The 22,317-nt window shown below is 44.9% G+C and overlaps 1 protein-coding gene across 1 annotated transcript in view; it reads left to right on the top strand.

Annotated features, from left to right (window-relative positions):
* Nucleotides 1-22,317, top strand: part of INSC (INSC spindle orientation adaptor protein) — a 168,075-nt gene that overhangs the window by 61,623 nt on the left and 84,135 nt on the right. The window contains exons 3-5 of the mRNA XM_047776215.1: nt 9,635-9,980; nt 11,539-11,591; nt 13,459-13,582. Of these exons, the coding sequence (XP_047632171.1) occupies nt 9,635-9,980; nt 11,539-11,591; nt 13,459-13,582 (523 nt within the window). The remainder of the gene's footprint in view (nt 1-9,634; nt 9,981-11,538; nt 11,592-13,458; nt 13,583-22,317) is intronic.

Here is a 22,317-nt window from a genome sequence, read left to right as displayed (position 1 = left end):
CTTTTTTAAAAAACTGATTTTTATTTTTTCCATTATAGTTGGTTTACCTCCTCTTCTCTTTTTTTGAGGGGTGGGTAGCCTGGAAGCACCAAAGCATAGCAGCTCAAAGGGGGGTCTGGAACCAGAAAGACCGGGGTTTCAAGCTTAGTGTGAGCGCTTTTTACCTGAGTGACTTTACTTTTTTGCATCTCAGTTTCCTCATCTGTAAAATGGGGATGATAATAGAATCCAACTCAGACAGTGGTCCTGAGGAGTAAATCAAATAATTCATGCAAAACACTTAGTACAGTGCTTACCGCATGGAATGTGCTCACTAAATTCTAGCTGTTATTATACTTACAAGAGGTGCTAAAATGTTTTATAGGGAAGGACAGCCAAGAGAAACTTTTTTTTGAGCATCTCGTTTGTGCTATGCAGTGTCCTAAGCCCTTCACATTCACCATTTAATTCCTCCATCAGCTTAGTGTGGAAGATTCTGTTGTTATCTCTGTTTTACAGATGAAGAAGTTGAGGCTCCGAGAGGTTAAGAAACGTACCCAAAACAGTAACGTATGTTGTAAGAATCAGGATACCGGTTAGTCTAATTGGGGAGTGACCAGAAGGGGGTGCAAGGGAGACCTCTGGAATGCTGGTAATAATCAATTCTTTTTCTGGTTCCTGGAGGCAAGGGTGTGTCCTTTTTTTTTTGGCTTTTCTAGGGCCGCTCCTGTGGCATATGGAGGTTCCCAGGCTAGGGGTCTAATCGGAGCTGTAGCCGCTGGCCTATCTCAGAGCCACAGCATCGCCAGATCCGACCCGCGTCTGCGATCTACACCACAGCTCATGACAACGCTGGATCCTTAACCCACTGAGCAAGGCTAGGGATCGAACCTGCAACCTCATAGTTCCTAGTCGGATTCGTTAACCACTGAGCCACGATGGGAACTCCTGCAAGGGTGTGTTCTTGACTTTGAAACGCTACCTAACTATAGCGTAATTGTATGATTTGTTCGCTTTTATGCACATTTGTTATTTCAATAAAATATCAGGGAAAAAAACCCCTACAGCCATGGCAGCAGCCTGCTTTCAATCATACCGTTTATGAAGAGCAGAGCGAGTGCTTTCTGACCCTGCGCGCTGACATGCAAGCCTTGCTGGGCTGGGCCTGCAGAAGCTCCTCTAATGCTCAAGGTCCTTACACAATAGGCTTTTGTGTCCCAAGAAAGCTCTGGTTCAAGGCCTGTTCAGGCAATTAAAGGAGGGAGCCAGGCTGAGGGCCTGACTGCCAGAGGGAGGCCTCCTGAGGTAGCGTTGCACAGAAGGCACAGGTTCAAGAAGCTCCCCTGGGATTCAGCCATTGCTGGGCTCTAGGGCAGGAGATGGAGGCTGAGGACAAAGCCAGCTAGGCCTGCCGTGTTCCCTCCCCCACCTCAGGGGACAACTTCCATCCCCAGACAACTGCAGGCCTTCTGTCCTTCCACTTGAGGCTCTTTAGCCTGCTTCTGTCTTTCCATTCACTGGGGCTTGGATGCTGAGGGTTTCCTTCTGTGGGTTCATGACACTAAGTCAGAGAGACAGCCAGTCTCAGCCCACTCTCCCGCTTGGAAAAGAAGTCAGGGGAGTGAAGTTCTTTCTGGAGGGACAGGATAGAAAATCCTCAGGCCAGGAGTTCCCATTGTGGCTTAGCAGTAACAAATCCCACTGGTACCCAAAAGGACATGGGTTTGCTCCCTGGCCTCGCTCAGTGGGTTAAGGATCTGGTGTTGCTGTGAGCTGCGGTGTAGGTCACAGACGTGGCTCGGATCCCGTGTTGCTGTGGCTGTAGTACAGGCCAGCAGTTACAGCTCCATTCTGCCCCCGAGCCTGGGAACTTTCATGTGCCACAAGTGTGGCCCTAAAAAGACCAAAAAAAAAAAAAAAGAGAGAGAGAGAGAAAGAAAATCCTCAGGCTTGTCCTCTGGACTCCATCTCCCTGCCTAAACCTCATCTTTTTTAAAGAAACTTTAAAAAATTTAAAAAAATGGTTTTAGATTTAAAGAAAGTTGCAAAGATAGTACGGAGTGTTCCTATATCCCTCATACCCCTAAAATCTGACATGAACTTGGTACATTCACCACAACTGAGGAACCGGCATTGGTTAACTAAACTAGTGACTAAATTCCAGAATTTATCTGGGTGTTACTAGTTTGTCCAGGAAGGTCCTTTTTTGTTTCAGGATTCTTTCCAGGATATCTTGTTGCATATTTAGTCGTCACATCTCCTTAGGGTCTCTGGTCTGCAACAGTTTCTCAGTTTCCCTTGTGTTTGATGAGACTGACAGTTTTGAGGCGTACCAGTCAGGTCAGGTCTTTTGGACAAGGTCCCCCCAGTTTGGATCCCTGATGTTTTCCCCATGATGAGACTGAGTGATGAGTTCCTGGGAAGAAGCCATGGAGATGAAGTGTCCTCAGCCCATCCTGTCAGGGGCCCAGGCTATCAACTTAGTTTTTTTGTTGTTGTTGTTTTTTTTTTTTTTTTTGGTCTTTTTAGGGGCACGCCCATAGCATATGGATGTTCCCAGGCTAGGGGTCGAATTGGAGCTACAGCTGCCGGCCTGCACCACAGCCACAGTAATGTGGCAAGATCCGAGCTACATCTGCGACCTACACCAGAGCTCATGGCCATGCTGGATCCTTGACCCACTGAGTGAGGCCAGGAATCGAACCTGCTACTTCATGTTTCCTAGTTGGATTCGTCTCTGCTGCGCCACCATGGGCACTCCTAGCAACACAGTTTATCAGCTCTGAGGCTCACCTCAATCTCTTGGTTAAGGTGGTGTCTGCCAGGTTTCTCCACTGCAAAGTTACTTTTTTCCACTCTGCTTTTGATACTCTTTTCTTTGGAACTGAGTCATGCAGCACAGCCCACACTCAAGCCCCACCCCACCCTATCTGCTTTTTAATCATCGAATTTCTCTGGCGCAAGACCAGTAAACACACAAACTCATCTGAGGATTTATGCAAGTCCAGATACACAAACTCTCACCCAGACACGCAGACACCGGTGGACAGATACTACAGACAGACACCCAGATGAGTTCATATCCGCAAACACAGACACGCGTGGGCACAAGTACCCAAACACCCGGGAAATCAAGAGCTTTGTCATTCCATTTCTCTTAGCAGCAGAGTGATGAATCGACTAGGATTTTAATCCACACAGCTTCTGAAATCCCACTTTCATTATATTTTTTCTTTCTTTTTTTTTTGTTGTCTTTTTGCCATTTCTTGGGCTGCTCCTTCAGCATATGGAGGTTCCCAGGCTAGGGGTCTAATTGGAGCTGTAGCCGCCAGCCTACGCCAGAGCCACAGCAATGTAGGATCCGAACCGCATCTGCGACCTACACCACGGCTTACGGCAATGCCAGATCCTTAACCCACTGAGCAAGGCCAGGGATCAAACCCGCAACCTCGTGGTTCCTAGTCAGATTCGTTAACCACTGCGTCACGACGGGAACTCCTGCTGTGATTTAGCTTTAACCCCACCAGTCTCCACCGCTGTTGCTCTGCCCTAATGCCTGCCCTTCTATAGCTTCTCAGGGCTTTCAGCATAAATACCCAACCTCTATGCTGGCTTCTGAGCCTCTCAAGATCAGGGCTTTCCCCCTCCCCCGCCACCTTTCCCCCTCACTGCTCCCTCTTTTCCAGAATATGTAAATCTAGCCCGCCTGACCTGCTTATTGTCCTATTGTCTGTGCTACCCTGGAAGATGCTCCTAACTTTCCACATGTCCCAGCCCCACCCGGCTCTAAAGCCACCTTCTCCAAGCTCTATCTCCTACCTCCAACTGGAAGGAACAGCTCCTTTTGAATTCCCAGAAAGCCTTTTCTCTAAAGGATGATACTGACTCAACTCTGCTTAATTACTTGGGTACTTGTGTTTTAGAAAAGGTGCTTTAGGGGGAGCTCCCCTAGTGGCTCAGCAGAAATGAATCTGGCTAGCATCCAGGAGGATGCAGTTTCCATCCCTGATCTCGCCCAGTGAGTTAAGGATCCGGCATTGCTGTGAGCTATGGTGCAGGTCACAGACGTGGCTCAGATCCCGTGTTGCTGTGGACAGCTCCCATTTGACCCCTAGCCTGGGAACCTCCAAATGCCATGGGTGCAGCCCTAAAAAGACAAAAAAAGAAGAAGGTGCTTTGGTTGCAAGCAATGAAAACTAACTTTTGGCCTTTTCCCCTAGTCCCCAAATGATCCTGGAGTTCCTCATAGAATGACTGAAGTTGCCATCATGAACGTGACCTACGTCCAACAACTCCAGTCTCAGTAACCCTTGGCTCTAAGCTTCTCAGTTTGAGGAGCGGGAATGGATTTGTGGGGGTGGGTTTAGGAGCTCGCCTGTGGACTAACCACCAGCTATGGCCAGGGTGTCTTCACACGGTGCAGACATGGCCCCTGGGGGAACCACCCTACATCTGGATGGAGGGGCCTTTCCTAAAGAGGAGGGAAGTGCTGAAGGCTTGGTTGCCCTGCCAAGAGGCAGCTGATGTAACTTGTCTTTGCAATTGACAGAAGGCAGAAGGATGCTCGGAAGACAAAAATAATAGACATCCACTGTAAGATCTCTATGGAGAGAATGAGTCAGTGAATGAGTGACTAGTTCATTTGTTGCCCTTTAAAAGCCCCTAGGTCAGTTTGCCTCCCAGTTCTGTACCTCTTGAACATGATGGTCATATGTATTTCCATCCTCTATATCCCATTTCCAATCATGTTGTCACGAATGAAAAATGGTGTCTGCTGTATCGGTAAACAAAGGATGTTGCAGCCATCAAGTCACTATGGTGCTGCCCCCAAAGATAAACCCTGAGGGAACTTAGGATGGAGACAAATGGTTTGGCCCCCTGCCAAACCCTCAGCCACTGCAACCGCCCCCAACCGTGCACCTGAGGAGACTTGGGATGAGAAGGAACAGGATACTAGTCCTAGATAACTGAGGTGCCATGAGCCCACTTGTTACCATTCCATGCATTGAAATGCACTAAATTCCTTTTTAAAAAAAAAAAAATTGTAATGATTTTTGTTTTTTCCATTATAGCTGATTTACAGTGTTCTGTCAATTTTCTACTGTACAGCAAGGTGACCCAGGCACACATACACATAAATATTCCTTTTTCTCACATGATCACACTCCATCATAAGTGACTAGATATTGTTCCTGGTGCTATACAGCAGGATCTCATTGCTTATCCATTCCAAAGGCAATAATTTGCATCTATTTACCCCAAATTTCCTATCTACCCTACTCCCTCTCTCTTCTCCTTGGCAACCACAAGTCTGTTCTCCATTGAAATACACTAAATTCCTTGACTTGAGACGTCTGGTTTTCTTTAACAGTAAACTTTTGATGTTTTGACTACCTTGTCTTTGTCGTAAAAATCCCTATATATCCTGGCTCCTTTACCTCTTCAGAGCAGTTCCTCAGAGCTATTCTGTACCAAATAAAATATGATTCTCAATGTTTAGGCTGTTCCTTTTTTTAGTCTACATTGTTCTTGGGGCTCTCCCGGGGAGGTGGGATGGGGGAGGCATAGATGTCTTCTGGAGACGTATAGTAGTAACTGCCTGCCACCCATTCATAGGTGTAGCTGGTGTATGTTGGGCACTGGTAATAACCCAGATGTGAGGGACTGCCCCTTTCAGGACTTGGAGAATTCAGACACACACACAACTGTTAGTAGAATGTTGTTAGTGGTGCAATGGAGAATGAACAGAGAGGTAGGGGGCGCTGCGGAGCAGCTGCTGAGCTCTGACTGAGGCTTTGCAGAGAAAGTAGCATTAGAGCCAGAAATTTTACCAAAGTTTGTGTGCCAAATGCATAGTGAGGCCAAATAAACTAACCAGCAGATGTTGGAGCAGAGAAAGGTTTATTGCAGGGCCAAGCAAGGAGAACAGGTGACTCATGCTCAAAAACCTCACTCCCAGGAGTTCCCATCATGGCTGAGTGGTAATGAACCTGACTAGTACCCATGAGGACGTGGGTTCCATCCCTGGCCTTGCTTAGTGAGTTAAGAATCCAGCATTGCTGTGAGCTGTGGTGTAGGTCACAGAGGCGGCTTGGGTCCCATGTTACTGTGGCTGTGGTGTAGGCTGGTGGTTGCAGCTCCAATTCAACCCATAGCCCAGGAACTTCCATATGCTGCAGGTGTGGCCCTAAAAAGCCAACAAAACAAAACAAAAACAAAAACCTCATACTCCCCAGTGGTTTGGGAGGGGGGGGGGAGTTTTATCTGCTAAATTTAGAGTGAAGGGAGTTCCCATCGTGGCGCAGTGGAAACTAATCCCTCTGAATAGGAACCATAAGGTTTCGGGTTCGATCCCTGGCCTCACTCAGTGGGTTAAGGATCCAGTGTTGCCCTGAACTGTGCTATAGGTCGCAGATGCTGCTAGGATCTGGCGTTGCTGTGGTCGTGGTATAGGCGGGCAGCTGTAGCTCCAATTTGACCCCTAGCCCCGGAATCTCCAAATGCCATGGGTGTGGCCCTAAAAGGACAAAAGACAAAAAAAAAAATTAGGGTGAGGGCTGCAGGGTGTGTGACTTTCTTCTGATTGGCTGGTGGTGAGAATGGATCTCCAGGATTCTTGTGCCCAGCAGGAAGTTGCCATCCTCCACCTGGGTGGGGGCCTTCATTCCTGCAGAAGATCTCCAAAGACATTGTTATGTATATTCCTTGAGGAGGAACCAGAAACCTGCCCCATTGCCGCCCTTTTGTTTTTTTTGACAGTTCCTCCCTTATTTCTGCATCCCCTCCCTTCCCTGATAAGCAACTGTTTGAATCTGCCCTTTGGAATGTCTCTGGGAAGATCAAAGAGGCTGAGTGAAGCCTATTTCCTACAAACAAGAAGCAGGGGACACAACAAGGATTTGTTCCTGGGAGCCCTACCAGATCTTGCTTGGTTTCAGTATTGGAGGGTGAATAGGAACATGCCAGGCTATCGAAGAAGGAAAGGGGATTCTGGTCTGAAAGAGGAACTGTCTATGCAAGGCCACAGGGAATTGTAAAAGAGTGTTCTGTTAGGGGAATAGGAGGTTGTGTGTGCGTGGAGTGGAGTGGGTTTATGGCGAGAGTGCTAATATTTGGGGGAAGATGGAAGAGGGAGCTATGTGGGAAGGGAGGCTGGGGCCAGATCTTGGAAGCTGCTCATCTGAGCCTCAGGAATTTTAATTTGATGGGGGGTTGCTGGTTGGCAGGAGGACACTGAAGACTCAAGCAGAGGAGTAACAATTTCCTCATATAGAAAGTTCTCTTGGAGTTCCCGTCGTGGCTCAGTGGTTAACAAATCCGACTAGGAACCATGAGGTTGCGGGTTTGATCTCTGGCCTTGTTCAGTGAGTTAAGGATGTGGTGTTGCCATGAGCTGTCGTGTAGGTTGCAGATGCGGCTCGGATCCTGTGTTGCTGTAGCTCTGGCGTAGGCCGGCGGCTACAGCTCCGATTAGACCCCTAACCTGGGAACCTCCATATGCCACGGGAGCGGCCCTAGAAAAAAGACAAAAAGACCAAAAAAAAAAAAAAAAAGCTGTGAGAAACCACATGTACAATTTGCATAAACAGTATAAGCCTTGTGGTTAAAAATTACATTTAAAAGCTTTAGGGTCAAACAGCTGCATTGTTCAGAAAGCCCTCCTTCTTCTCATTAAATATGAAGATGTGATTTTAACCATGCTATCTGAAGCATACCTTTATCAGTTCAGTCCTCTTCGATAGCTTTGCCTCCCTGCCTATTGTATCCTGTATGGACCCAAAACTACAGCCAGGTCCCCTCCTTGCCCCACACAGCTCGATAGGACCTGCCCATCCCCATTCTCTACTGCTCTCACCTCAAGTCCTCCATCACTCTTTCCACCAGGCTAACTCTGACCTCCTTGCTATTGCTCACATATCTCAAGGACACGTGTGCTGCAGGACCTTTGCAGCTTTCTCTCCCTAAAACAATTTGCTCACAGATTTCCACAAGGCTCCCTCCCTTGTGTCTTTCAGGTCTCAGCTCAACTGTCCCTTTGTTAGTGAGCCTTCTTCGATCCAATTATTTTATATTGCATTGCCTAGACTCCCCCTGCCAGCCCCAGTCCTCTCTATCCTCCCCTGTTCTCTTTTCCTTCGTCGCACTTACCGCCTCCAACATATTGTATAGATTGCTTATTTATTCTGAGAATTGTTTTGGAAGTTGACGGTCCTCTCCCTTGAATGTAACCTTCATAAGGGAAATGATTTTCATCAACTTGTTTGCTGTTGTAGCCCAGAGCTTAGCACTTGGCACGGAGTGGGCACTGAATTCTTGTTTGTGGAATGAGTGGATGACTAGTGGCAAGTGGAGAATGACTGGAGGCAGGTAAGATTAGTGACAGAAAGACTAGTTAGAAGACTGTTGCCAGCCAAAGGCAAAGAGACTTAGCTCAGCCTTAATCATTAACCACGCACGTTTTCTGTAGTAACCTTCAGATGATGTTGAAATCTATTGTTTTATAACATCTAATTACTATGTCTTGATTCTTTCTTTCACTTTTTTATTTTTTGTTGTTGTTGTCTTTTTAGGATTGCAGCTACTGCATATGGAAGTTCCCAGGCTAGGAGTCCAATTAGAGCTGTAGCTGCCGGCCTATACCACAGCCACAGCAACGTGGGACCTGAGCCACGTCTGTGACCTATGCCACGGCTCACAGCAATGCTGGATCCTTAACTGACTGAGCAAGGCCGAGGATTGACCCTGCATCCTCATGGATACTAGTTGGGTTCTGAACCTACTGAGCTATAGTGGGAATTCCTACTATGTCTTGATTCTTTAGACAGATCAAAAGCTCCATGAGAGGGGAGGCTTAGCCTGTTAATATCGTCTTTTCCCACAGTGCCTGGCACTTATGTGATATTAAATATAACCCATGCAACCGGTGTTCAAAGCCTCATTAATGATCTGATATTACTGAATTTATTTCACCAAGTGAATTTTAGAGTAAATTTTATTTGACCAAGATCTTAGGATTGAATCTATATTCTCTTCCTGTTGTATAAATGGAGTTAATTTTGTTCCATTACAAAATTAGTGTACATGCTTATGATAGAATATTTGGAAATTAGAGAAAAGTTGAAAAAAAAGAAAAAGTTTTTTTTTTTTTAACCACCCGAAAGAACCAGTAGCATTTTAATATTTCTTTAAAGTCCTTTTCTAGATATAGCTTTTTAACATGGTTATAATAATTGTGTGCTTACATTTTTGCATACTGCCTTGCATACTTTATAAGTGCACACATTTTCCTTTGCTCTAAACTTTTGCAAAGCATTAATTTAAATAAGTGCACATTATATAACCATGTAGCTGTACGGTGGCTTACTTGACATAACTAATCTTTGATATTTAGGCTATTTCTATTTTCCTCTTATTGTACAGCTTATCTGTTACTCTGTCAGACATCCTTGCCTGATTTGTCTGGTCATCTTCCCTCAAAGCCCCTTATTATCTGTAAGATGGACATAATAAGAAATAAGAGGATTAAGGTAAGTGAATTCAAGAAACAGTGATGAGCATATGGTAGGTGTTTAGTAGACATCAGATGGCTTGAAATTGAGACCTTTGGAAATGGTGGCGTGTTAATAGCCTTCATGGCGCTGTTCTCTGGCTGCAGGCTGCACCTGATGCAGGTGGATTCAGTCCAGCGCTGGATGGAGGACCTGAAGCTCATGACAGAGTGTGAGTGCATGTGTGTCCTGCAGGCGAAGCCCATCAGCCTCGAGGAGGATGCACAGGGTGACCTCATCTTGGCAGGTGGCCCAGGCCCTGGAGACCCCCTGCAGCTGCTGCTCAAACGTGGCTGGGTCATCAGCACTGAGCTGCGCAGGATCGGCCAGAAGCTGGCCCAGGACCGCTGGGCACGTGTCCACAGCATGAGTGTGCGGCTGACCTGCCACGCCCGCTCCATGGTCAGCGAGTACAGCGCTGTTAGCAGGAGCTCCTCTCAGGAGATGGGCCAGGTCGGTTGCCTGCCACGGGCATGGGTGGGCACTTAGAATGGGAGGGGTTGCCTTTTTGAAGAGTGGGTCTGAATTGTATAGAGGCTGAATTCTTCCTGTCCTGGGACCACCCTCTCCTTCCAGTGAAGCCAGGAAAACAGTAAGGACCTTCTCTGAGTATCTGATCTGTGCTAGGAATTGTGCTAGATATTTTTACACACATCTCATTTAACCTGCACAACATGTGCGGCCAATATAACTCCTGTGAGACATTGTGCAGTGGTTAAATACAGCCACATTGATGACAGACCGCCTGGGTTCAAAATCAGCTGTCTGCTGTGTGACCTCAGCAAGTTATTAAACTTCTCTGTGCCCTAGTTCCCCCATCCTAATAAGTATAATAACTATTTATTTCATAGATCTGTTTTAAGGACTGAGTCCTAAAAAAGTTAAATTAATTAAACGTATCAGCTTAGGGTTATTGTCCTCACTTTATAGCTGAGGAAACAGAAACTCAGAGAGCTTAAGTAACTCGCCTAGAGTTATACAGTCAGTGAAGGGTATAAGCAGGATTCAGCCTCAGGCTTTGAGATTCCAAAGTCTATGGTTTTGTTTGTTTGTTGCTTTTTTTAAAAGCCCGAAAGTGAGGCCTATGTAAGTTCCCAGGCTAGGGGTCCAATTGGAGCTACAGCTGCTGGCCTACACCACAGCCACAGCAACGTGGGACCCAAGCTATGTCTGTGACCTACACCACAGCTCATGGCATTGCCGGATCGTTAACCCACTGAATGAGGCCAGGGATTCAACCTGCATTCACATGGATCCTAGGCAGATTCATTTCCATTGCACCACGATGGTAATGCCCAAAACTCATGTTTGTTTGTTTTTTCTTCTTCTTGTCTTTTTTTGTCTTTTTGCCTTTTCTGGGGCCGCTCCCATGGCATATGGAGGTTCCCAGGCTAGGGGTCGAATTGGAGCTGTAGCCACCGGCCTACACCAGAGCCACAGCAATGCGGGATCCGAGCCACCTCTGCAACCTACACCACAGCTCACGGCAACGCCAGCTCCTTAACCCACTGAGCAAGGCCAGGGATCGAACCCGAAACCTCATGGTTCCTAGTCGGATTCGTTAATCACTGTGCCATGACGGGAACTCCTCAAAACCCATGAATCTTCTCCAAGTCCAAAGTGAACCATTGAAAAATTCCCCCTTCATTTCCTCTTTCCTCTGGCTATGACTGTGCACCTTAGTGCCCTACCCTGTTCCTTGCTCCACTTTGCAGACAGTAAACTTCTATTCATTCCTTGAAACCCAGCCAAAATGCCCCTTCCTCTCTGGAGCTTCCCAGATCCTCCAGTGTAACTAACTGCCCAGTTTTGTTTTTGTTTTTTTTGAGCTCCCAAAGCAGCTGACAAGGATCTCTTCTGTCATTCATGTCACACTGTGTTGTAGTTTATGTGCCTGTTGTCCAAATCAGATGTTTGATTCTTCATCTTTATGTCCCGGAGGGCCCAGCTCAGCAGTTGGTCCTTGACCAATGCTTATTGAATTGAATAAAATTGATCTGTTTTTCTGCAGATTGAGAAGCTGCTAATGGAGAAGTGCTCAGAGCTGTCGGCGGTCACAGAGAGGTAAATCTGGCCTCTGGGTAAATCAGGCAGGGGAAGGAGCTGGCATCTTCTCCTACAGGGCCAGTGGGGGTAGTGGTGGTCGGGGAATTTCCTTTTGCTGACTTTTTTTTTTTTTTTTTTTTTTAAGGGCTGCGCCTGCGGCGTGTGGAGGTTCCCAGGCAAGGGTCAAATCAGAGCTGTAGCTGCCGGCCTACTTCACAGCCACAGCAACACCAGATCTGAGCCACATCTGTGACCTACACCACAGCTCACAACGCTGGATCCTTCACCCACTGAGCAAGGCCAGGGATCGAACCTGCATCCTTGTGGATACCTTTAACCTGCTGAGCCACAGCAGGAACTCCATCCAACCTTTCGCTGACTTTCATCAGCAACCTTAAAAGACTCCACAGAGATTTTTGGCCCCATGTTCAGGTCCCAGGCAGGATGTAAAAAGCAGAAGAGTGGCCCGGCGGCATATGGAGGTTCCCAGGCTAGGGGTCAAATTGGAGCTACAGCTGCTGGCCTACACCACAGCCACAGAAATGCCAGATCCGAGCCATGATTGTAATCTACACCACAGCTCATGGTAACATTGGATCCTTAACCCACTGAGCGAGGCCAGGAATCGAACCTTCAACTTCATGGTTCCTATTCAGATTCGTTTCTGCTGTACCACAAGGGGAACTCCAGAAAGAGGATTCTTGAGGATTGTAACAAGGAAAAGTTTTCCTACAGCTTTGGGAAGCCCCTTGATCTCCAGAGCCTAGGCAAGGTGAAAACACACCATTATACTCACACACGCATTTGACAAGGGTTTCACAGACACACATAGATATATACACACGCACTCACACAATCACAGAAATACACTCACACCCTCTTTGCTGTATCTCACATGCATAAACATACACACATCTATACTTGGATGTGGACACACACTTAATTTTGCATCCGAGCACCCCTGGGTGTGTGCTGACACTCTCCCTTACCCCATCCAGCCCCTCCCATCCCTTGGGAGAAAAACCTGGAACATGGAGTTCCCGTCGTGGCTCAGTGGTTAACGAATCCGACTAGGAACCATGAGGTTGCTGGTTCGATCCCTGGTCTTGCTCAGTGGGTTAGGGATCCGGTGTTGCCGAGAGCTGTGGTGTAGGTGCAGACACGGTGTGGATCCCGCGTTGCTGTGGCTCTGGCATAGGCCAGTGGCTACAGCTCTGATTAGACCCTTAGCCTGGGAACCTCCATATGCTGCGGGAGTGGCCCAAGAAATGGCAAAAAGACCAAAAAAAAAAAAAAAAAAGAAGAAGAAAGAAAGAAAGAAAAACCTGGAACTTGACAGTCCTAGGGCTGCCATGGGTCTTTGGCCTAGTGTGAAATATTTTCAGGCCATAAGGGTAGATTTGATCTTGATCTTCCTGTGTGGGGAGAAAATTTTCAAGGCTCCTGTCTGTATACTGTAGGCAGTCATTTCTCAAAGGGTCACAGGCATTGCCATACACCTTTAGAGTGAGCATGGCATGCCTGGCCCACCTGCATCCCTCCTCTGTGGTCCCCACCCCCCACCCCTAGACTCTGGCCACAGTGATGGCAGATTCTTCCAGGAAGAAGCCCTGTGTATGGATGTGGCTGCTTTCTAATGGCCTTTCTTCCTGATGACATGGTCTGCTAGCTCCATTTTCAGGCCAGCGCTTCTCGGAATACTTGGAAGCCAGAGGATGAGCCAGCCTTGGACTATTCCATCTCTGACTCCCCAGAAGCTAATGTCCTCTTCCCAGGCCACTTGTATTGCTGCCAGGCCTGCCGCAGGCCCAGATCTGGCCCCTGAAGTGGCTCTGGGCTGACCACCTTCCAGTGCCAGTCACTCACCCAGGGTTTCTTTCCCCAGGTGCCTCCAGGTGGAGAATGAGCACGTCCTAAAGTCAATGAAGGCCTGCGTGAGTGAGACCCTGAGCATGCTGGGCCAGCATTTTGGGCAGCTCCTGGAGCTGGCCCTGACCCGGGAAGTGCAGGTCAGTGCAGGCTGGGTGGCAGGGGTGGGCAGAGGGACTGGGCCAGGCTCAGGGAAGCTCTGAAGTGGCCTTTCCTGGGGGACAGCATTCTCAGACCCCAAGTGAGCTCTAACACCTGAGAGATAGGACAATCGGAGCTGAACTGGGTCCTCCAGAGCATCTAGCCCACCTGTGCTTTTTCTAGATGTGAAAACTAGAGGCTAGAGAGGGCAGAGACTGACCTAAGGTCACACAGCAAGGTCGGAAGCAGAGCCGGGCATCTCCCAATTGTACCTTCAGGATTGCTCCCACCACCTTAAATCTTCCCTGTTGAATTACTGTTCACAGCACACTCCGTGGAACCTTAATGTTCTAAAGGGCTTAGGGCACTTGCTGGGAACAAGTCAATTCTGAAAATCCTGGCAATAGAGAAGAATCAAGAAAGGTCAGCTAATCCAGCCCCTGCCTCTAGGCAAACTGGTGCTTGTTTCGAGAAGGAGCAAAGAGCTTTGGAACCTGACAGATCCACTTTCAAATTGTGGTTCATCATGGGACTTAGCTCAAGTTCCCTAACCTCAATTTCCTCATCCATAAAGTGAAAACCTTCCCCAGAAGAAGAGTGAGATGACTCAGCAAACAGCATAGGAGAAGTGCTTAACACATAGTATGGGTTAAATGCATGTTCCTTCCTTCTCTTGCCTTTTCCTATTTTAAAAGCCTTCCAGAAAAAGCTGATTCCATACGGTTTTCATTAGGAAAGGTATTTCCATGTTATTTTTAGTTACAGAAATATTGTGTTACATATTTGCCATTCTTTTCCCACCACCAAATAAAAGCTTTCCACAAATAACAAATCCCTTCCCACATGGGCCTCTCTCCAAACTCGCCCCTTCTACCTAGCCCAGAATTCCCTTGCTCTCTTTTCTGTGTATCTGGCTTGTTTTGACATGGCCCAGGCCCTTCTGGCCTGGCTCCCCTCCTGGTCCATGAAGCTAGCCCTGGGCCCCCTCACGCTTCAGACCCAGAAGAGTCTGCGGAGTTCACCCTCCCTGCCCCGAGAGTCTGGGACAAAGGGAAGGAAGGGCTAGCCCTGGGGTGCTGAGAGGCTGGCACTTAAATCTGATAAGTAGATGTGAAAGTCACGTGTAGGGGCTGGTGGTGGTTCAAGCTGGGGCCAGGGTCCCAAAGGGAAGCATCAAGTCCCAGAGGGACCCAGTGGAACACGGGGACCGAAGTGGGTGATGAAATTGAAAGAGCAATGAGTGAGGGTATTGAAGTTAGCGGTTGGGCAGAGAGGAGCCTGGAGGAATGTTTGAACAGAACACTTGATGCTTTGTGTTCAGAGGAAGTTCCTAGGAGGATGGAGAAGAGCTTAGGATCAAGGTCCATGGGGAATCGTTGGAGGAGCAGGGATGTTCAGTCTAAGAATGGACACTCTGTTACTTCCAAAGTTCTGTGCTTTAGGGCCCAAAGGGAAAAAGGACCTTGGGCCAGTGGAGTGAATCTATAGGATATTCCTTGGAAGAAGGAGTTTGCAAAGCAGTAGGGCTACCCCATCATAGAAGGGGCTGCCGCTGAGGTGGGCAAGCACCCTGGAAGGACATTGGCAGTAGGTGGAGGTTGGACTGAGTGACTTGCAAGGTTTCTTCCAGTCTTGATAGTATGTAGTTCAAGGCATGGGAGCCTCCTGGGGTAGTGAATTGAGTGTGGTGTTTGGAGGCAAATCGGGCTTCAAATCCTGACTGTGATCCTTGCTGGATATGCAGACTTGGGCAAGTTACGTAATGGCCTCAGTTTCCCCACCTCTACTGTGGGTTATTGTTAGGATTCAGTGAGACAACCTAGGCATAATTGGTGGCACTCTTCTGATTGCATCAACCAAAGCATTCTTCACTAGAGACCTGAGCTACCTTAAGAGACGCTAACAAGCTTTGCTAAAAAGAGCCTCCTAATCACCTAATTACTAATTGTTTAGTGAGGTCATTTAACTGCTTGGTAGGCATGGAAATTTAAAGCTTAACTGTTGGGAGTGACCAATGGGGAATTAACGAGCCTGAAGGATTAGAATTTCTCAGATTAAAGGATTAGCCACTGGGAGGTAGGAGGAAAAGACTTCATTTACAAAAGTTGATTTACCTGAAGACAACTTCTAGAGGACACTGGTGAATAAATTAACTCTCACCTGTACTTTTGAATCCTTACTCAGCTTCACGTGGCACAAACATCCATCCATCTGACCTCTGTCAGACCTCAGGGACACTTCGTAAGAGAAGAGAGGTGGGTGCTAAGCTGAATGGACCCAGTTCCTTCTTCCAAACTCACTGACTCATTCCTACCCCCCTTGGCAAGGTGACATGGAAAGGAGGTGGAGAGTGAGGCCAGCAGAGGTCATGTTGCTGAAATCCCTGCCTAATGGAGCAGGAAGAGTGGGGACCAGGGATTACCCCCTCCGTGTTCATCATTCATCCTGTTATCTTAATGGCCTCATCCATCCGGCTGCGGTCAGGCAGGGGTATGGCCGGGTACCTTGGAGGAGGAGGTCAGCTGCCTGTGGGGCTGTCTTTTCTCACCTTCATTGAGTCATCCCCCAAAATAACAACCTCTACTCTTTGGTGCATCCTTCTGGAATCACAGTAGGCAATTTAGACTTTGCTCCCAGCAGTCTTGGAAATGACTCATAATGTTATGCTCATTAAATTGACTCTAAGGAGAGTTTGTAACTAAAGCTCAAAATTTGCTTTCCTTCTTTATTTCTCACTCAGATTTTGCTCAGCTATAGTGTCTAATGTAGATAATCAAAGGCTGCAATGTGACTTGAGGGCAGGATAAGGATAATCCAAACATATCTGCCGGATGAGAAATAGAAAAATGTTCAAATTTTTAAAATGGTCTCCTATCTCATGTTGAAGTTCTCCAGGAGGAAATAAAGTGAAAGAAACAAAACAAAACAAACAAACAAACAAAACACCAAACCCAGCATCCCTTTACTCTTAGGAATGATTCAAAGTCCAAGATTCTTAGGTTAATAGAATTCTCTGTAATTGTCTTATTCTGTTCGTTTTAGCCAGGAGGGTCTCATCCCAGTGTATGTGTGGAGTCGTGTTTTCCTGAGCAGCTAGAGCCCAGATTGTCTCTCCAGCAATGGGAGGGGTTTCTTCAGGGCTTCTCAATTTGTGCTGGTCTTTCCCCACCCTACTTGAAAGCGCCCAGAGCATCAGCACCTTGGATACACAATTTTATCAGAGCACTACTGTTACACGCTCACAGAAAGTTAAAACATGCCAACCCGCAATCCCTAGGGCAGGAATTCCAGTCAACGTGTCTTCCTAAGATGCTTTCCTTAGGGTTGACCTCAGCTCATACTCATCTGCAGTTGAGAGAAAGGGGGTCAGTGATAGGTACTGTCTTGATTGCATCTGCAGCAGGAGGTCGGTTAATTTCAGTGGTCTGTGGTCCATAAGGACTGGTGAACATTCACTGGCGGAAAGCATCCACCATAGGTTAATTGTGGTATGATGTTTACCATATATGGGAGAAAAATGTCTCCTTTCTCCAAGAAGGGCAAGTGATTTCTTTTCTTCTTTCTGCAAAGCCAGGATTTGTAATTCCTTCACAAGGGCTTGCTGGATTTGTATTCTTTCCCATCCAGTGTTTTTAACATTTCCTTTCTTTTTTTTCTTTTTTTTTGGTCTTTTTAGGGCCACACCCATGTCATATGGAGGTTCTCAGGCTAGGGGTCGAATTGGAGCTGTAGCTGCTGGCCTATACCACAGCCACAGCAATGCGGGATCCAAGCCACATCTGCAACCTACACCACAGCTCACAGCAAGGCCGGATCCTTAATCCACTGATCGAGGCCAGGGATCCAGAGATCAAACCTGCGTCCTAATGGACACTAGTCAGATTTCATTTCTGCTGAGTCACAGTGGGAATTCCTAACAGATTTTAATTTCAGGCTCCCCTCTAAACATGTTTTTGCCACCACAGACTGCAATGATTTGGGTTGCTTCAAGTGACTTGGACCAGGGGTCTGTCGATTCAGATGCATTGCGTTCTTCAGGTTCCCAAAGACTTCCTAGGAGAAATGCAAGAACATGTACATTTAAGGAAATCACTTTCCAGATCTTAAATTTTCATTTGTTTTCTTTCCTAAAAACAATCCTCCCAATACTATACAGTTTTTACTAGCCCCTCTATTATTTTCCAAAAGAAAATCTTAAATCTCATCCTAAATCTTACAGTGCCTTGCCCCTCTTTGCAAAAACCTTGGAGTGGGAGTGGGAGGATCAGACAAAAAAGAAGTCTGCATTCATAAACCATAAACCATTAGGCCTCCATGTTTTATTTCCATGTTTTTAAATATTTCTGCTGAGGAAAACATTAGAAATTGTGCATTTTGCCCAGTGTGGGGATTTTCTGAATCCAGAAATATAGAATGGTAGAGAGAGAGAGAGTGTGTGTGTGATGGGAAGTTAACTATCCCTTCCATTTCCATTTATTCTCAAATCACGCATAGCTCTTGAGGGACATTCTCCGTAGACCAAGCAGAGAAAGCACACGTAGGACAAGTCAAACACTCAAAATGGTTTGCAGGGGCAGGGGGCACTTTTTCAAGGCAAGCACTTCCTCTCAGCTGTATCTTATGCTCAACTCTAAGATGTGTCATTAGCTGGAAAGAAAAGTACCTTTGAAGAGCCAAAGACTTTAAAGGTGAATGATAATGGTTCTTTTAAATGTAACTGGAATATTTTTGAGAAAGACCACATTTTTCAAGATTTACTAGATAAAATTCACAGCTACAAGTTTTGCATGATTTTTCTTTTCAGATTTGATGCACATTACTGAAGAAAGCAGTTAAAGACTATTTTGTCAAAACATTTTGTGAAATATTTATACTCATTTCTACTTCCTGTTAGCAAAAGATATAATTAATTCCTAGCAGCTGAACTAATTAGATTTAAGTATGATACTTTTCTCATTTTTTAATTACACAAGAAATTTGATCATGAGAGCTACTAAAAACAGTTGAATGATTTTGGACGTTTTTATTCTCAGATCTTATTCCTTGAAATGAACACCAAAGGTTAGTATATATATACATATATACATGTATTTACTGAAGGAATACAATGTCTTTTGTCATATTCCCAGACTTATAATTAATTTACAATGATAGCCATGTATTACTTTGCATTATGAAAAGTTTAATAAATTGTTTTATCTTGGCTTGAGAACATATTCAAGTAAATCAAATTTTACTTTAGATCTACATTATTTTAATATTGACAGTTTTTAGCATTTTCCCTTATGGAATGATTTCCATAATTATCTGTCAGCATTTCTTAGCATTTCTTGGAACACATATTAAACACTTTTTAATTAAAAATGAAGTCAGATCTATACTGAGAAAAAGCTAAGTTGACTTGGCTGATTGGCTTGACTAAATAAGAGCAATCTTTGCCAGTTAGGTTGTATGATGGATATTTTCCATATATTAAACAAGCAAAAGCTGTAGCCTCAATGTTTTTATAAAACATATGTGAAACACATAAAATATTTGATTAAAATTGTATTGGCAATGAAATTAATAATATTTTGATCTTCCTAATCCTTTCTGAATAATTTGGATAATCCAAGGTTCTCTAAGTGAAAGAGTAGTGGGTGTTATTAGTAGTTCTTTGGTAAGTCTTGGTAAAGTACTTTGGAATTCTTCCCAGAAATTGATAGTGAATGAATGCCTCTAATGATTGGGTAACAAACACTTTTGCAAGTCAAATGGTTTCCAGTTCTTTGCTTCTACCAATTTAGAGGAGTTAGCAGTTGGCAGATCATTAAAATAGTGTTTGATGATAGATCACCTTGTGATTACATAACTGAGAATTTGCTCAAAGGGTAAATAGCTTGGCTACACAAATTCCTTCCATTCCTCATTTCATGGAATTTATGGGAACAAAGTTTTCCAGGGCTTCCATCTAAAAATATAGCACTAAGCCGATATTCAACCATGGACAAGTGAATGAACTAGGGAGCCTAAAAAGGATACAAAGCCTCATTCATTTCATTAAGAGATACATTTATAGTCAAATTTTCACTTTTAAGACTTATAATTATTTATAAAAATTTATCATCTATGTTGTATTGACCAATTGTACTGATAATAATTATAGCACTAATTTAACTCAGAAGAGATTATTTTTAAACACTTAGAGCCTTACAAGTCACAGGGAATAAAAGAAAATTTCAAATTTCAATGACAGACACGATAAGGGATGATTAGTAAAACACTTTTAAACAAATGTATTACATTAAGATAAAATTCTGAGGGAAGGTTGGAATGGAAATATAAATTCAAGGATGAAAAGAAAAGATGAAAAATGTTCAAATGTTAAAGAGATTATTCATGTATTTTTAAGTGGATGATGATGCTATCAAGTTGTTTTGGTATTTAGCTTTCACTGACTACATCTAAAAGCATGATGTAATGGTTTTATGTCAATATTTATAGTCTGGAGAGTACATTCTTTCCAACTTTGTTCTGTACACTTATGATGAAGAAATTTACCTGTCCAATTAAAAATATGCATGAGGCTAAATATTAAAAAAAAAATTCTTTAGGTCTAAATGGGAAAAAAAAATTGATATGGGATACACAGGTGCTCTAGTTCTATAATATAATGGCTATTGTCTCTGCCTCTTGCTGAAAATTGCATAGGCCTTAAGACCTTTCTTCTAGGGATGGTTTTCTTGTGATCTCCTGAAGTCTAGTCCCTTATGGGCCTAGTAAGAACCCATCCTTCTGCCATGAACTTCTCAGAACACCGACTTCCCATTCCTTTGGAATATTTTTAGCCTTGAATAACAGTTTTCTGCTACATCTTCTTCTTCTTTCTTTTTCCTCTAATAATGAATTATGCCTTTAGTTTTCTCTCTTCTAATTCTCTACTCCTTTCAGGGAGACTCAGCTGAATTTCTCACCATTTACCCCACTTCTCATATGGGTCTCTTTCCTTACCTAAGTCACAGAATGAGCCCTATTTGCTGGATCTGAGCAGCTTTCCCACTTTGACTTCTCTTTCTGTTCTGGCACATTCTTTTGTTTTCCAAAAGTGTTGTTTTAGATTTCAGGATTTCTCTTCTTGAGAGCCATGAAATCAGTTAAGGTCTGGATCTGCCCCAAACCTCCAGTTCTAAGAGCCCTTACCCGTTTTTGCCTCTCTGCATTAGATATGCCTACTCAGGGGATATTTTCCCAAAGGTTAATCCGAGCCTAGATTTAGCTATTCTTTTGTCTCCTTGTTAGTATGTCTCATCTTTCCGCACCTTTCCCCAGGAAATTCATGCATTTCTCCAAAATGTTCTCTATATCCTTATGTTAAAAACCTTTTCTCTTGAAATGTATCTAGTAATCATTTGGATATTTCATGCTGATATCTGTAATTTTGTCTTGTATTCCAGAATTCTATTAACACATAACAAACAACCCCAACAGCAATTTTTATTATTTCTCATAATTTTAAAGGTTGAGAATTTCAGCAGGGCTTGGCTGAGTAATTCTTCTGCTCCATGTGGCATCAACAGAAGTCACTCGGGGGTATTCAGCTGGCAGATGGTTGAGAGAGTCTTAGATAGCTTTGTCACACATATGGTGCCTTGAAGGGGTGGGCTGAAAAGCTGGTCTCAGCCGAGAGTGTCGATCAGGAATCGTACACGTGGCACGTGGCATCTCTAGCAGGACAGTCTCAGAAGTTTTCAACCTTCTTACCTGGTAGCTCAGGGCCCTGAAAAGAATGTTCCAAGAAGTCTAGGTGGCCCTTCTAGGTTTCTTATGACCTAACCTTGGAAGTCCTGCAATGTTACTTGTACCAAGTGCTGGCTTCTGCTAGTCAAGCAAGTCATGGAGTCCAGCCCACCTTCAAAAGGGGGGAAATTCGAACCCACGTCTCTATGGGAGGCTTAGCAGAGAATTTGTGGCCATCTTTTTTTTTTCCTTGCTTTTTTTTTTTTTTTTTTAGGGCTGCAAATGCGGTATACAGAAGGTCACAGGCTAGGGGTCAAAATGGAGCTACAGCTAGCTGCCGGCCTATACCACAGCCACAGCAACACTAGCTAGCTCTGAGCTGCACCTGTGACCTACAGCACAGCTCATGGCAACACCGGATTCTTAATCCCCCGAGTGAGGCCAGGGATCGAACCTGCATCCTCATGAATACTAGTTGGATTTGTTTCCACTGTGCCCCAAGGGGAACTCCCAGTTTTGTGGCCATTAACTACCTACATTTGTGTAATCCCTTTGCATGGCTGGGCTGCCCTGTTTCTAATGATGGAGGCTTTTCCTGAAGCTTTAGAAAGAGGCTTCACACTATCTCTACCTCCTTCTGAGCAACTTCACCCAAGATAATGTTTGAGAGTTGATCCCTCCTGATATAGCTGAGCTTTGGTCCCTCTTTCTAATGGGAAAACAATTAAAACGATCTCTCCCTTTTTGCAGTCTTCTTTTAGAGTGGTTAGATTCTGTGCATCTCCTTAACCCTTTGTTATCCCTTTCTGCTTGTCTTTAAGATCCTATTTTTCTGTTTCATATCTGCCTACTCTGTCTGTCTTAGCAATTTTTTTTTTTTTTTTTTGTCATTCGGTTTCATGGGTCTGTCTTCCTTTTTTTTTTTTTTTTTTTTGCTTCCACCCTCTCACCACTCTTCTCATGATGTAAAGCAAAGCATTTTTTTTGGAAACTTTTCCAATTCCTTCTCGATTACCTG

This window comes from Phacochoerus africanus, chromosome 4 (genome assembly GCF_016906955.1).
Source record: "Phacochoerus africanus isolate WHEZ1 chromosome 4, ROS_Pafr_v1, whole genome shotgun sequence".
NCBI lineage: Eukaryota > Metazoa > Chordata > Mammalia > Artiodactyla > Suidae > Phacochoerus > Phacochoerus africanus.
Note: the sequence above shows the minus strand (reverse complement) of the source record. Positions and strands in the feature narration are given on the sequence as shown.